Here is a 16,447-nt window from a genome sequence, read left to right as displayed (position 1 = left end):
TTGCATTCTTGCTAGTAAACATCGCAATTAAAGAGCACTGTGCATTCTTGCTAGTAAACATCGCAATTAAAGTGCACTTTGACTGCATTCTTGCTAGTAAACATCACAATTAAAGTGCACTGTGACTGCATTCTTGCTAGTAAACATCGCAATTAAAGTGCACTGTGACTGCATTCTTGCTAGTAAACATCGCAATTAAAGTGCACTGTGACTGCATTCTTGCTAGTAAACATCGCAATTAAAGTGCACTGTGACTGCATTCTTGCTAGTAAACATCGCAATTAAAGTCCACTGTGACTGCATTCTTACTAGTAAACATCGCGTTAAGACACTGTGATTGCATTCTACTAGTAAACATGCAATTAAGCACTGTGATTGCATTCTTACTAGTAAACATCCCAATTAAGTCCACTGTGATTGCATTCTTACTAGTAAACATCGCAATTAAAAGCTCTGTGATTGCATTCTTACTAGTAAACATCGCAATTTAAGTCCACTGTGATTGCATTCTTACTAGTAAACATCGCAATTAAAGTGCACTGTGATTGCATTCTTACTAGTAAACATCGCAATTAAGTCACTGTGATTGCATTCTTACTAGTAAACATGCAATTAAAGTCTGTGACTGCATTCTTGCTAGTAAACATCGCAATTTAAGTCCACTGTGATTGCATTCTTACTAGTAAACATCGCAATTAAAAAGCTCTGTGATTGCATTCTTACTAGTAAACATCGCAATTTAAGTCCACTGTGATTGCATTCTTACTAGTAAACATCGCAATTAAAGTGCACTGTGACTGCATTCTTGCTAGTAAACATTGCAATTAAAGTCCACTGTGATTGCATTCTTACTAGTAAACATCGCAGTTAAAGAGCACTGTGATTGCATTCTTACTAGTAAACATCGCAATTTAAGTCCACTGTGATTGCATTCTTGCTAGTAAACATCGCAATTAAAGTGCACTGTGATTGCATTCATACTAGTAAACATCGCAATTAAAGAGCACTGTGATTGCATTCTTACTAGTAAACATCGCAATTAAAGTGCACTGTGATTGCATTCATACTAGTAAACATCGCAATTAAAGAGCACTGTGATTGCATTCTTACTAGTAAACATCGCAATTAAAGTGCACTGTGATTGCATTCTTACTAGTAAACATCCCAATTTAAGTCCACTGTGATTGCATTCTTACTAGTAAACATCGCAATTAAAAAGCTCTGTGATTGCATTCTTACTAGTAAACATCGCAATTTAAGTCCACTGTGATTGCATTCTTACTAGTAAACATCGCAATTAAAAAGCTCTGTGATTGCATTCTTACTAGTAAACATCGCAATTAAAGAGCACTGTGATTGCATTCTTACTAGTAAACATCGCAATTTAAGTCCACTGTGATTGCATTCTTACTAGTAAACATCGCAATTTAAGAGCACTGTGATTGCATTCTTACTAGTAAACATCGCAATTAAAGAGCACTGTGATTGCATTCTTACTAGTAAACATCGCAATTTAAGAGCACTGTGATTGCATTCTTACAAGTAAACATCGCAATTTAAGAGCACTGTGATTGCATTCTTACTAGTAAACATCGCAATTTAAGAGCACTGTGATTGCATTCTTACTAGTAAACATCGCAATTTAAGAGCACTGTGATTGCATTCTTACTAGTAAACATCGCAATTTAAGTCCACTGTGATTGCATTCTTACTAGTAAACATCGCAATTTAAGTCCACTGTGATTGCATTCTTACTAGTAAACATCGCAATTATAGAGCACTGTGATTGCATTCTTACTAGTAAACATCGCAATTTAAGTCCACTGTGATTGCATTCTTACTAGTAAACATCGCAATTATAGAGCACTGTGATTGCATTCTTACTAAGTAATTACAGTGTAGCGTTTCAATTGCTTCATCAGTTTAACAAATTATTAAATAGAACTGGCTCGTTCACGAATTGGATATCAGTAGACTTGTATCTAAAACACAAGAATAAAACCAACAAAGGGCAATTCCCCATGAAATTGAGTTTAATAGAGTTTAAAAATAAGGCTATGATGCAGTTTGAGCAAACTATTGACAAGAAAAAAACAGTAATTACAAGTTGTGGCACGCACAGCGAGTCCAGTGAAATTTTAAGGGAAATAGCAACTGCACACGCTCATCCACGCACACAAATCCAGTAATATTTCACAATCAGATGTGCACACATACATAGAACCAACCACCCAAAAAGGTGGCAATTAACAGATATTTTAACAAACAAACTGCAGTATACTGTAAAAAACAAAACAAAAAAAAACATGCATAACTTCATACAATGAATGTGTTGATTTCCAATAGATCCACAGAGGTTATACTTCATAAGCTGTCTAATACTGTCAACATTATCAGTCAACATGAAAAAAGACAGATATTCGCTTCTTAAAGGTGATTTAAAAGAAACAATATTGTTCTTGTTAACAGTAAAAAGTTACATTCTGAACCAAAAAGTTCATTATGAAAAAGAAATACTGGAATGGCAACAATGATTTCCCTTTATGTGTGAGAATAATAAAAAAAAAAAGGTCCTAAACCAACCCATTAAAAAGTCCAACATTAGCCTTTGCTGCATTTGTTTCAACAAGACATCAAGGTACAGCTAAAAGTGTCTTACAGACCAAATACAAAAATGAGTGCCAAACTCTGATTACAATTAGAAAACTGAGAATATAGTGGCTCCAAAACACTTAAGAGACATTTAAGTCACACTTAAAAATATCTGAATGTCATTGCATTACATATCAAACCAAGTGGCATTTAATGTAAATAGATGGGACACGTTCACAAGATTAATGTATAAAATAATAAATATACACCATTTAAAATGAATAACATCCCTCAATCTTGTGTTTCATGGATTAAAAAAGTCATACTGCTTTTGAACGACGAGTGTGAGTAAATGATGGCAGAAAGGTCCGTTTTTATTTCATTGGTTGTTAAAGTTTGTCAGTATCATTAAGTGTAAATTATTGTCCAGAGGTCCTGACAGAGTGTAGATGTCACTTTCTATCAGGAAGACTCGCAGACTTGAGTGAAATTTTAAGATGACATTTATTTGATGGATATAAAACAGAAAAGTAAAATCTGTCTTTGGCATAGGCCCCGTCTGGCGGTCCGAATAAGTTGTACTCAGAACCGTCACATCCTGCCGGAGATAGGAGGAATGGGCGAGGAGACTACCCCCATGCAGGACGGGACTCAACAGGTGGTGGTGGGGTGGTGGAGGTTGGCGTGTTAGCACACTGAAACAGCAATATGATAGATTGTGAGCAGACTTATAAAGCAACGGCTTACGTATGATTGGCTGGGAGTTACCCCGCTAATGGTGCGATGATGTACAGCCGCTGGAATTACGCTGCGCTTACATGTCTTGTGATACCTTTAAATTTTTCAATGCAGGTCAGGACGGGCCAATCACCGTAGTTTATTATTACTAGATGGGAATTTTAACAACTTTTTTATAGAGACTGCTGAGGCTTATTTTCATTCACATGTCTGAATCCTTGAAATTATCAGTTTTTATTAAAAAAAAGTGTAAAAATTCAAATTAAAGTCTCCAATTAGATATTAAACGTTCTGATAGTTATATGTGGATGACTGAAGGATTCAACTTTCTGAGTGGCTAAGCACTCCCTGTCTCATGTAATAGTCATTTGCTGACAACATTTGCAATTTGCAATGTGTTCATTCACAGGGGTTGCTCCTGCAGTAGTACCACTTTTTTATTGATGTTTTGAAAGTATGTAGCCATAATTATCATTTTAAATAATAAATAATAAGTACAATTAAATCATTTAGATCCTTTTTAGTGAACATTTTAACTTATTGTTCAGTTTTAATTGTATTTTTGTCCCAATATAAAGATGGAAGAAAACGTAGTTAAACCTTGTAGTAAAATGTGAAAAGTTTATTTAATTTTTAATCATTTTCAATTTTTACGGGGGCACGAACGTTTTTCTTGTTTCGGGGGGGGGGAACAGGTAGAAATCACCTTGAATTGGTTAGAAGTAATTGCAACAATTAATAGTTCTAAGAAAAAAAGGTCTAGCATAATTTTTAGATGCCACTGGGTTTGATATTTTGTTATCTAATGCAATGACATTCATGCATTCTGAAACATGGCTAAAGTGTCCAAATACTTTTAGGGGCCACTGCACACACTCGAACCCAGGACCAGGGAACACGGGTAAACAAACTTTAGACAAGACTTACATTAATTTGATGCTAAGTGCTGAAGCAAAAAGATTAAATAAAATAATAATATATTTGACACAGGTAAACACGATTTATACAATCCCTGTCTTTTACTTTTTTTTATACATTTCATCCATTTTCCCCATTCAAAAGAATTACATAACATCAAATAGCCTTAGCAACACAAAATATGAGCGTTACATAAAATTAGGCTGTTTAGTATTTGTTCTACATTTCATCCTTTGGTAAAAGGGGAGACCCTCTCTGCTGAAATAAATGCTATCATATGTTGTTCTTTCCGGACGTTAGCTCATTTTAACGTTTGTCTATGCTTGTTACTGTCTTTAAAGTGCCAGCGAGCTCTAACATGAGGGAAGCCCAATGCTAACAACATATTTTAGACTGGAAAGCTCCAGAGCTCCATTTAGGAATGATACAAGACTCATGCAGGCGAGAAATCACGCTAGGAACAAGCGTACAGACGCACACGCCATGCCTTAAGGTGCTGAGACACCACTCACAATATCTATGCCGTACAGATAGCAAAAATAGCTCTCTGAGTTTCTATATACAAGAACTACACAATGCTACCACTGCCATAGTGCACAAATGCAGAGCTCCAGAGAAATATCACCATCTTTCGCTGATCAATATATGAAAATAAATAAATAATCATAATACTGTGAAGCAGCTAAAAAAAGAACATTACAGTTAAAGGTGACGTGTGTAATTTGTTTGATGTTAAAACACTTTATCGTATATCAGCGTGAGACAACTCAAGTAAGCCATTAAAAGAATAGTAAACATTATTAAAATGTTGCTTTGTTTGTTTGCACATCCTGACCGGTCTGACACAGCGACATTGGCTCCACCAATGTCATGGGTTTGGGGTGGGACTATCTGTTTGATCGACCAATGGCGAACAACAGTGTTTGGGAAACCAGTTTAGAAAAGTCATTATTTTTTGCATATTCCGTTTGGTGATGCAAGCAATGCAGAAATTACGCACTTCACCTTTAAGTAATGACACACCTGGCCAAGCTGCAAACGGTTAGAACAGGATTTTCAAGACTTGTTAACACAGAAACAGCCACATTTACGATAAAGTTGTGGACGGACTTTGTGTTGTCCTTCAAGTCATCATTTTGTTCCTTTATTTTCCTTCTGATTTCTTTTCACTGAGTCACATCATGGATAAATGCCATATTGATTTCAAACAAAACAAATAAATAAACATTTACTAAGATTAAAGAAGTCATGTAGGTGTTAAAAAAACAACACTATTAATCATATCTGTATTAATAAGAAGAAAAGTCTTTTGTAAAATAATAAGCCCATGTTGGGTTGACCTAGACGTAGAGTTCTCTCTTAAACTCCCAGCAGTGATTTGTCAGTCACTCACTGCCTACTGCCACCTGCCAGACTATAACATAACTGCGCTCAGGTTTGGCAGGGGCCGACTGCAGTTTCAAAGTGGGTTCCACAGAGTCCTCATCTTCATCTCGGCCCAAACCACCATCATCATCACCTGAGAGAAAGAGGGAGATAAATTAACAGCATACCCTGTTTGTAACCCACATACGTATATACACTCATCTAAAGGATTATTAGGAACACCATACTAATACTGTGTTTGACCCACTTTCGCCTTCAGAACTGCTTTAATTCTACGTGGCATTGATTCAACAAGGTGCTGAAAGCATTCTTTAGAAATGTTGGCCCATATTGATAGGATAGCATCTTGCAGTTGATGGAGATTTGTGGGATGCACATCCAGGGCACGAAGCTCCCTTTCCACCACATCCCAAAGATGCTCTATTGGGTTGAGATCTGGTGACTGTTGGGGCCATTTTAGTACAGTGAACTCACTGTCATGTTCAAGAAACCAATTTGAAATGGTGCATTATCCTGCTGGAAGTAGCCATCAGAGGATGGGTACATGGTGGCCATAAAGGGATGACATGGTCAGAAACAATCCTCAGGTAGGCCGTTGCATTTAAACGATGCCCAATTGGCACTAAGGGGCCTAAAGTGTGCCAAGAAAACATCCCCCACACCATTACACCACCACCACCAGCCTGCACAATGGTAACAAGGCATGATGGATCCATGTTCTCATTCTGTTTACGCCAAATTCTGACTCTACCATCTGAATGTCTCAACAGAAATCGAGACTCATCAGACCAGGCAACATTTTTCCAGTCTTAAACTGTCCAATTTTGGTGAGCTCTTGCAAATTGTAGCCTCTTTTTCCTATTTGTAGTGGAGATGAGTGGTACCCGGTGGGGTCTTCTGCTGTTGTAGCCCATCCGCCTCAAGGTTGTGCGTGTTGTGGCTTCACAAATGCTTTGCTGCATACCTCGGTTGTAACGAGTGGTTATTTCAGGCAAAGTTGCTCTTCTATCAGCTTGAATCAGTCGGCCCATTCTCCTCTGACCTCTAGCATCAACAAGGCATTTTCGCCCACAGGACTGCCACATACTGGATGTTTTTCCCTTTTCACACCATTCTTTGTAAACCCTAGAAATGGTTGTGCGTGAAAATCCCAGTAACTGAGCAGATTGTGAAATACTCAGACCGGCCCGTCTGGCACCAACAACCATGCCACGCTCCAAATTGCTTAAATCTCCTTTCTTTCCCATTCTGACATTCAGTTTGGGGTTCAGGAGAATGTCTTGACCAGGACCACACCCCTAAATGCATTGAAGCAACTGCAATGTGATTGGTTGATTAGATAATTGCATTAATGAGAAATTGAACAGGTGTTCCTAATAATCCTTTAGGTGAGTATGTATGCAATAATGGACAACTGATTTGGGTTTTTCATAGCTGATGCCAATAGCGATATTGAAGGAGCTGGGTGACCGTTTGGCAATATAAAGCAGACGTAATTTAATGAAAGCAAATGAGACTTCCACAAACTCGTACAGATGTACAGAGAAAAATTATTAATTCCACCTGAGCGGGGAACAGTCAAGATAAAGGTCCGGGACAGTGATTTTGTGCCTCTATTAGATGGCAACACGAGGTGCCATTCACCTGCAGAACGCAGGTTTCTGGAGGGAACATCAGTCTGAAGTAGTGAGTTTAGATAGTGGGGTGCGCAGCTAGTGGTTGTTCTGTAAGCAAGCGTCAATGCCTTGAACTTAACACAAGCAACCATTGGCAGCCAGTGCAATTTGTTGAAGAGAGGCGTGATGTGCGCTCTCTTGGGCTCGTTGAAGACCACTCTCGCTGTCGCGTTCTGGATCAATTGCAGAGGTTTGACAGTACATGCTGGAAGGCCTGCCAGGAGAACATTGCAATAGTCTGGATAGAACAACAGCTTGGACGAGGAGTTGTGTAGCATGCGCCGATAGGAAAGGCCTGATCTTCCTAATGTTGTACAAGGCAAATCTGCACGATCGAGCAGTCCTTGCAATGTGTTCTGTGACGTTCAACTGATCATCAAACATATCTCCAAGATTTCTGGCTGTCGTGGATGGTGTTATCGTTGACGAGTCTAGCTGGATGGTGAAGTTGTGATGAATTGCTGGGCTCGCTGGAAGCACGAGAAGCTCTGTCTTAGCAAGGTTGAGCAGAGGAAAGAAAGTCATACACATCTGGGATGGCGTGAGGTTGAGTAAATGAGAGAACTTTCATTATTGTGTGAACTATCCCTATATACAGTAGCAACACAATAAAGTGTACAGTGATAAAAAAACACTGGCATATTACATAAAGGAAATGTTGGTTTTGGACAAGCAACATGCAGCAAGACATCTTGTCGGTCGGTTGCTTTCTATTTTTAGTGCACTGTAGGTAACCACAGTAAAATCTTATCAGAAACTTGCATCACACCTAGTTAGGACACTAATTAGGATACATTTCTAAGAATCAATGAAGTAATGAGCATCTTCTGTAACATTCAAGAATTAGATGCAGGGGGCCTGGGAAGCTCAGTGAGTAAAGACACTGACTACCACCCCTGGAGTCGCGAGTTCGAGTCCAGGGCGTGCCGAGTGAGTCCAGCCAGGTCTCCTCCGTCCTCTGCCACCTGGATTGAGGTGAGTCACTACACCACCATGAGGACTTAGAACACATTGTTAATTGGGGATTCCAATTGGGGAGATAAAATAAAATAATTATTTTTTTTAAGATTTGGCTGCAAAACATGCACATTTCTGAGGTTTATGCTGTCAAATGGAAAAAATATTAGGGATGTCCCGATACCGATTCTGGATTCGGGTCTGATAGCGCACTCATGTAATTGTACTCATGCTCGTAAAAATGCTTCGATACCATCTGATGTACGAATGTCATTACGTAAACCATACCATAAAAAGATATAGTGTGCATGTGCTGCACACTTCAAATGAGAGTGCTTGTGAATGTGTGAAGCTGGTGTTGTGATGACATAAAGAAACAAAGTGCTCATACCTTTTAGAGATCATTGACTCATACACTGAAAGCAACATGAGCATTGCACACCTTGTTTGTAGCAGATGACAGCGAGCAGAATGCTAATTCACTTTGTAGTGCGAGGCACAAACAGACTACATATTTATTTTATTTAATAGCAGCCTTGTGCGGTTTAATAATCACTTTGGGTCACGTAGCGACCTGCTTTTCCAGAAGTGAGAAAATAAAAGCTTCCACCAAAATAAAAGCTCAGTTTAAATGGAAAAAAATTACGACAGAAATATATCCCTACTGTATAGTTATGTAATGTTCACTGTAATACTACTACTATTACTACCAATAATAATAATAATAATTAGTAATTGTATTATATTTAAGCAATATCTGACATCTGTGATAGTTTGTTACGGAGCACTTTATTTGACATAAATAACTCATTTATACTCATTCAAATATTTTTTGCGTTGTGAGGTTCTGTATAAAAGTGTTTCATTTGTTAAAATTTTAAATGATTTGATTTATTTAAACTGTTTTGATGATCAAATTTAAATACAATGTTGATTCAGAAAAAATAAACCAAAAAAACAGGTATCGTGAGTACGGAAAATGAAGTATCTGTAAAAAAAAAAAAAACGTTATTGGGACATCCCAAATAAATATGCCCCCTCTTGTTCAAGGACAGACGCTAACAGGTAACAAAGACATTTCTATTGAATGTTTTACCGATTCTGAAGTCGATGTATCCTTCTCCTCCGCTCATAATGAGCATGTTCTTGCTATCTGAAGCTGAAGCATCTGAGTTTTCAAACCCACCATCAGATCCTGCAGCTCCTGGCACAATTACCTGACCTGAAGCAGAACACATCAATTACAGCAGCTTTGCAGTCCACCAGTCATTATACCAAACACCACAGCATTAAAGGACTATTCAGGGTTCAATACGAGTCAAGCCCGCCAGTCTAATTTGACCCACCATAGTTTTATAATTAACCAAAAATATTGTGCCCTTCTCATAATATCATAAAAGATCTCTAACAGTGTTTTGCACCATTGCATTGGCAAAGCATCTCTCACTCCCATTCAGTCAGCCCTCACTGTGTGTTTCTGCAAGTGAATGTTTATTTCCACCCACACGGCATTTCTCTTTCAGTATTCTTCTTTACCCTTTGATGTAGTGAGTGTGACTGTCATGCCATATTCTAGAAAACACAGTTCTTGGCATAAATTAAAATATGGAATTATTTGCTGTTTGCATGTGTGATGCTCTTGTTCTACCCGCTCCGTATGGGACTCGAACCTAGATCCGGAGACCGTAGGAGGCGGGTGCTCTAACAAGGAGGCTAAAGGCTACAGCCTCTCGTATCAGTCGCTAGTGCACCTCTTGAGGTCAGGAGAGTGAGGTTTACACACTGCACAGCTATCTACCAGCTGGCTCCCATTACACTCACCCCCCTAAACCTCACTCCCATCCGGGTCACAGCACCAATGTGATGCTCTTGTTATACCCGCTCCGTACGGGATTCGAACCTAGGTCTCCGGCGTGGGAGGCGGGTGCTCTAACAAGGAGGCGTCAGTCGCTAGTGCACCTCTTGAGGTCCTATTTTTTGCAAACTCCAGATTTTTTAAAAAGCAATTAAAAATCACCAAATTCTCCCCTATATAGGGGTGCTTTACGGTCCGATGTCATACCTGGAACAGTAACAAAGAATTTAACAGCATCCCTGTGGCCGTGGAAGCAGAGCTGAGCATGTGCCATGGAGCAGTATGGTACGTACGAGCCTGTCATCGCACCATCCACGGTTTCATTGCCATACACTTTTATTGCCCCACCTGGACGACAGGCGATAGCTCCGACAGTCTTATGAACTGCTGTGGAAAGACAAATACATTTAACCACAAGTGTTTAAAGCAAAAGCCCAGACCGAAATTTGTAATGGAACACCAGTAGCACAGTTAAAGCATCTTTGTGCAGACAGGGCAAAAAAACTAAACAAATAATCGTTAGCAATTTCAAAGCAGAGAGCTCTGCTTGCAAAGCACTGGGGTGCGACTGTTGCCGATATTAAAGCAAGATTTTGCTAACTGCAGAAACGCTGTCAATCAGCCCAGAGAGATAGAGAGGGGGGAACTTGCACATGAAATATTGAACAAAGCTAAGCATGATGCAAGCGAGCAAGACAGGTTTGTTTGAGAATCAGCCTGCAATCAATGTTTTGCATTTCCCACTCACCCCTCTGACCTAAAAATCCACACTGACCCACAGCTATAGAGACAGCAGAGGAGAGAGAAAGATAGAAGAATAAGGTAGTCAGGAGGTGAAAAAGAGGCTGAATACTGAAAATTGGCTGTCCTAATGCTACTTTACTCAGTGTCAAAGCTAATACTGATGTACAATGTATATGTTTGATATTCTACCTACGGAGTTCATCTGTGCTCCTGTCTCATAACTGTTGTCTTACATATAGAAGATTTTATGTTGACTTTTTTTAACCCTTAAATGAATGGGTGTTTCACCAAACATTATTAGATACCCCGTGTCTTTAGCGACCCGGCACGTACATCTCTCACAAATGGATCTACAATATGCCCATATAGTGTACAATAAAGGCAATTAAAAAATAATAGAATACAATATATTTGTATGTTTTATTTTTCATATATCAAAGAGATTATGCAACAAATTAAGTTTCATAACTTTCACACTGAAATTTCATGAGATGCAACTGGCAGTCAAACACATATTGAGCTACACAACATCATTTTCTCAGGCACTTTTTGAATCTAAATAGACGCACAACGAACATCATTTCAGTAGTACATACAAATTAAAAAGCCAAACCACTATTTGTCCACTCTCGGTAAGTGTGGTTTGTTCGCTGTCTGCAAAAGCTGCACGTTGCCTATAAAGATGAAGTTTCAATGCTGCCCCCTGGAGAAAACAGGTGGTACTACAAGCTTGAATTGCTCAGATGCCAGGAATATTCCTTATATCCTGGGACATAATTAATTGTGTAATTTTTATATAATTACTCACATTGAATTAACGCGTTAAATCGACAGCCCTAATAAAAAACGATAAATTTAGCAATTTAGCATTTTATTTTTTTTACTATTCAGAAGAGAAAGGGTTGAGGAATTCTAAAGAGGTGTGGGCATAACTCCCAAAAATGGGTTTATGTGGGCATGACTCCAAAGAATGGATGAGTTACAGGAGGTTGAATGAGGTCCCGGGTCACTAAAGACCCGAGGTATGCATTAAATGGTTAAATATAAAAGAATTGGGACCCACTTCATATTAGGTGTCTTTAACTTCTCATTTGTAATTAAGCATCTTATCATGTACATACGTGTGGTTGCACTGTGCTTACATTTAAAGTACCTTTATTTCCATTACATCTGTAGTTACACTGGTCACCTTACCTCTTAACACTAAACGTACCCCAACCCTTACCCCTACTCCTAAACCTACCCATACCTAAACCTCAGTAGTAGCAAATGTGAATCTTGAGAATTTTGCAGAACAACATGTAGTTGCATAATAAGTATATTGTACTGTATGTACTTATATTTTGGTACATAGTAGTTAAAGACACCTTATATAAAGTGGAACCAAGATTTATATTACTTATAAAATTACATACACTGTCTATGTCTTGTCTATGTCTTGTTTTGCACAATTCTCTTCATTGTCAACGTCCTGCAATCTGAGCCTCGTCGTAAAAATTAATGCACAGTAAACCCTGTGTAATCTGTGAAAATGACAAATAAATCAACATGACTTTACTTACAGTCTGACAGTGGGATGGAGATAATTACACCATTTCCTGTTCCCACCCACAGCCGGTTACAGGACACCTTTAGGGCTGTGATCCTCACAAAGGAGAAGCCAAGTTTCCCTGTACCTGTCAAAAACAAGAGAGAGTCCATTCAAGTTCTATTTTCTCCAAACCATTTCATAAGAGCACAAATCACATAATTTCATGCATTTTGGAGACCTATATTCTAAGCATTAACTATTATATAGCTATTCGAGTCAACAGAAATCAATGTAATGTTATTTTAAAAAGAACCATAGTATGTATACTTTAAAGGAACAGTACACTCAAAAATGATTCTTACCCAACATTTTGCTGACATAAGGTTCAATGTCAACATCTTGCAGATGCTGGAAGGTGTGAGCGTGGAAGAGACGGAGGGTGGAGTCTAGACGGATGGAGACCCAGATACCATCGCCCACCCAGGCCAGCTGACGCACCTGGCTCTCCTTACGTGGGTGGGCGTCAAATGACTTCTGTTGTGCACATACACAATGAATTATGTACAACTTATACTAGTAAAGAATGCATTTAACACATTGTTTTGTGCATAATGTGCAATTAATGCAGTAATAAGAAAAACATAATGCTAACCTCTATTTTCATGGCTTTTGGCTGGATCACATAGATCTTATTCCGGTAGCCGCACCATACTTTATCATGCACAACAGTCATGCAGCGGATAGAGTGATGTGGTCGCCCGAGGTCCAGGAGGTGGTAGTTGGTTAAATCCCATTGGCTGTCTGTAATGTAGAGGGCATATGGTTTTATACAATAAAAGTGACAGCAGGAGGGGTATTTGACATTTCAGTAAACTGACAGTGTCTTACCAAGCCCTCTGTGAAAGATGGCCAGAGTACCTTCAGCAAGAGCCACTAAAACACGTCCCCTCACGTGTCTATGTAAACAAACAATATAAGATATCACTACACTACATGACTCAAACTGCAATGTTTGCATTTGTTTTCACCTCAAGATTGAATATATCAGCTGAAGTATTTCTAAAAAGCAGCATGGAAAAGATTTGTTTGCTTAAAGGTGCTGTAAGCAAAACAAAATGTGTCCATGGTCCTGACCATTGACACTTTCTGCCTGTCAATCATTTTGCCCGTTCTCATAGTATTGTAATTGCAGCAAATTATTGAGGCATAATGCCATTTTTCTGCCATGTTGTTCCTAACAGTTGTCAGTTGAGGGCGCTATTTTACTACTGTTGTTTTTAACAACCAATTCTGTTCTCAATAAAGCTCATTTGTTATCTTTGGAGTGTGGGGTTGTGGAAAGAGGGGGTGTGGCTAATCCAACGGCTCAGTCTCATGGAAGTAGAACAGTTGAAATTGCTTACAGCACCTTTATTGATCGTGTCTGATGCATTTCTTTCCTGAATAAATGATGTCATTTTGCACTTACACAATATTTAAGATTGAATCCTTCAGCTTGACAGCATGGAGACACTTTCTCCACCGAGCAACTGATGAGTGCACGTATAAACTATACATGAGACAATGTAAATAAAAGTGTTAAAATCACATAGCATTTCAATGGTGCCATACAAAAGAACTTTATGAGGATCTATGAAAACACTCCATTGGGGGACGTTTAACATTTAACTGTACTGTAGCACACCTTACAAAGCATTGCACAAGGTCATGGGTTTGATTCCCAGGTAACATGCTTACTGATAAATATATACCTTAAATGCACTGTAAGTTGCTTAATGCATCTGCCAAATGAATAAATGTGAATCTCTTTCAAATATGCTAAAATGCGATGCAGTTGCTGTGTATTTGTGTGAGTATATAAGTCTCTCACCAGCCGTTCTGGGCCCCCAGCCACATGGTAGGAAGTGCACTGCTCATTCGCTGGGTCTCCTCTCTCGCCAGATCTGCTTTGTCACCTGTAGATGGCACATTATCCCTGTCCTGATCTGACTCCCTGAAAAGGAATTTAACCAAGTATGAGTTTGCATTGAAAGATACTGGGGATTGCACTGCATCATAAGGAGCCAAGCAACATTGGTCTAGTGGTGCCCATTCTGGAAAGTAAACCATATATATCTACTTACCTCTGGATATTGCCGGTTGAAGCTCCAGAAGACTCTGTTCCCAGTGGGTCAGTGAACACATGTTCTGTGTAGATTCCTGGCTGACTGGTGTCCTGTCCTGGGCTCACCTGGTCTTCCTCGGTGGCCTCCATGGCTTCCTCTGCAGCAGTGACTTCATCTTCACTGGGAGCTCTGGAGAGGTCTACTACAAAGAGAGTTACAAAAGAGTGGGAGTCTGTTAACTAAGGTAGGTTTTTACTAGTACTGGGGAATTAAAGGAATATTCTGGGTTAAATCTAAGTTAAGTTAGATCAACAGCATAAATGGCATGCTGTAAATTAGCAAAGACAATAATTTTGGCTCATCTCTCAGCAAAAACAAACTAAAGAATGTGTTATGCACTTACAATGGAAGTCTATGGGGCAAGAGTATCACTAGAGTCTATGAGGCAAGTGTAGATCTATGGTTTATGGAACACGTGTACAATACATGTCTATGGGACAAGTGAACAATTAGGGTTTATGGGGCCAGTGTACAATAAAGGTCTATGGGACAAGTGTACAATTAGAGTCTTTAGGGTAAGTGTACAACTAGAGTCTATGGAGCAATGTACAAATAGGGTATATGGGACAAGTGCACAATAAAGTTCAATGGGGCAAGTGTACATTTAACGTCTATGGAGCAAGTGTACAACTAGAGACTGAGGCAAGTGTACAACTTGGGTTAATGGGACAAGTGTATAATATGTGTCTATGGGACAAGTGGTCAATTACGGCTTATGGGGCAAGTATACATCTAGAATCTATGGGGCAAGTGTGCAACTAAATGCTATGGGGCAAGTGTACAATAAAAGTCTATTGGGCAAATATACATCTAGAGTGTATGGGGCAAGCGTACAATAAAATCTATGGGGCAAGTGTACATCTAACATCTATTGGGCAAGTGTACAACTAGGGTTTATGGGACAAGTGTACAACTAGGGTTTATGGGACAAGTGTACAACTAGGGTTTATGGGGCAAGTGTACAATTAGAGTCTATGGGGCAAGTGTACAATTAGAGTCTATGGGGCAAGTGTACAAAAAAGATCTATAGGACAAGTGTACATCTAATGTCTATGGAGCAAGTATACAACTAGAGACTATGAGGCCAGTGTACAACTAGGGTTTATGGGACAAGTGAACAATAAATATCTATGGGACAAGTGTACAACTAGAGTCTAAGGGGCAAGTGTACAATTAGGGTTTAAGGGACAAGGACACAATAAAAAGTCTATGGAGCAAGTGTATAATATATGTCTATGGGACAAGTGGTCAATTAGGGCTTATAGGGCAAGTGTACAATAAAAGTATATGTGGAAAGTATACATCTAGAGTCTATGGGGCAAGTGTACAACTAGGGTTTAAGGAACAAGTGTTTAATAAAAAAGTCTATGGGGCAAGTAAACATCTAAAGTCTATAGGGCAAATGTACAACTAGACATAATAAATGCTCATTCAATCAGAATTTAGAGCTGAACTATCAGTTCTATAAACATGCATAATCATGAGTGTCAAATAAGGCATTTAGTTATTCAAAGGCTCTGAAATCTGGTTACATATTTCTCAGTTAAACGTTCCACAGACTGTTATTACCATTGCCTTTGACAGGACTTTGTTCTGCTGATTGTTCATTGGCTCCAGCGCTGCCCATCTGAGATCCTGTGCTGGACTCTTCAGCACCGCAGCCAACCACTGACACGTCACTCAACACTCCTTCACTGCCCTGTGAGCTGTGACTGGCCAATAAATGGTCTGGCCCCGCCTCCACATCCTGAGGAATCTCTTCCCCTGCGAGATAGTCTGTCTCCAAAACACCTGAAAATCACACTAGAATTAATATATAAATATTATTTTTTCTTTTTATGTTTATTTATATAATGATGAAAACTACTGATTTCCATTCTGGAAA

At 39.0% G+C, this 16,447-nt stretch overlaps 1 protein-coding gene across 3 annotated transcripts in view; it reads right to left on the bottom strand.

Annotated features, from left to right (window-relative positions):
* Positions 1-2,021: 2,021 nt before the first annotated feature.
* The window catches only part of LOC127652770 (C-Jun-amino-terminal kinase-interacting protein 4-like), a 47,362-nt gene continuing 32,936 nt past the window's right edge, over positions 2,022-16,447 (bottom strand). Inside the window, exons 21-32 of one of the 3 annotated variants that reach the window (XM_052139140.1) lie at positions 16,132-16,353; positions 14,521-14,704; positions 14,268-14,390; positions 13,866-13,946; positions 13,286-13,353; positions 13,050-13,198; positions 12,760-12,931; positions 12,429-12,542; positions 10,871-10,903; positions 10,330-10,509; positions 9,364-9,489; positions 2,022-5,767 (exon numbers count right to left, since the gene is read on the bottom strand). In XM_052139140.1, the coding sequence (XP_051995100.1) occupies positions 5,634-5,767; positions 9,364-9,489; positions 10,330-10,509; positions 10,871-10,903; positions 12,429-12,542; positions 12,760-12,931; positions 13,050-13,198; positions 13,286-13,353; positions 13,866-13,946; positions 14,268-14,390; positions 14,521-14,704; positions 16,132-16,353 (1,586 nt within the window). In that variant the 3' untranslated portion in view covers positions 2,022-5,633. The remainder of the gene's footprint in view (positions 5,768-9,363; positions 9,490-10,329; positions 10,510-10,870; positions 10,904-12,428; positions 12,543-12,759; positions 12,932-13,049; positions 13,199-13,285; positions 13,354-13,865; positions 13,947-14,267; positions 14,391-14,520; positions 14,705-16,131; positions 16,354-16,447) is intronic. The other 2 variants (XM_052139142.1, XM_052139143.1) reach the window with 2 other exon arrangements.

The sequence above is a fragment of the Xyrauchen texanus genome, chromosome 12, assembly GCF_025860055.1.
Source record: "Xyrauchen texanus isolate HMW12.3.18 chromosome 12, RBS_HiC_50CHRs, whole genome shotgun sequence".
Taxonomy (NCBI): Eukaryota; Metazoa; Chordata; class Actinopteri; order Cypriniformes; family Catostomidae; genus Xyrauchen; species Xyrauchen texanus.
This window is presented reverse-complemented; position numbering and strand designations above follow the sequence as displayed.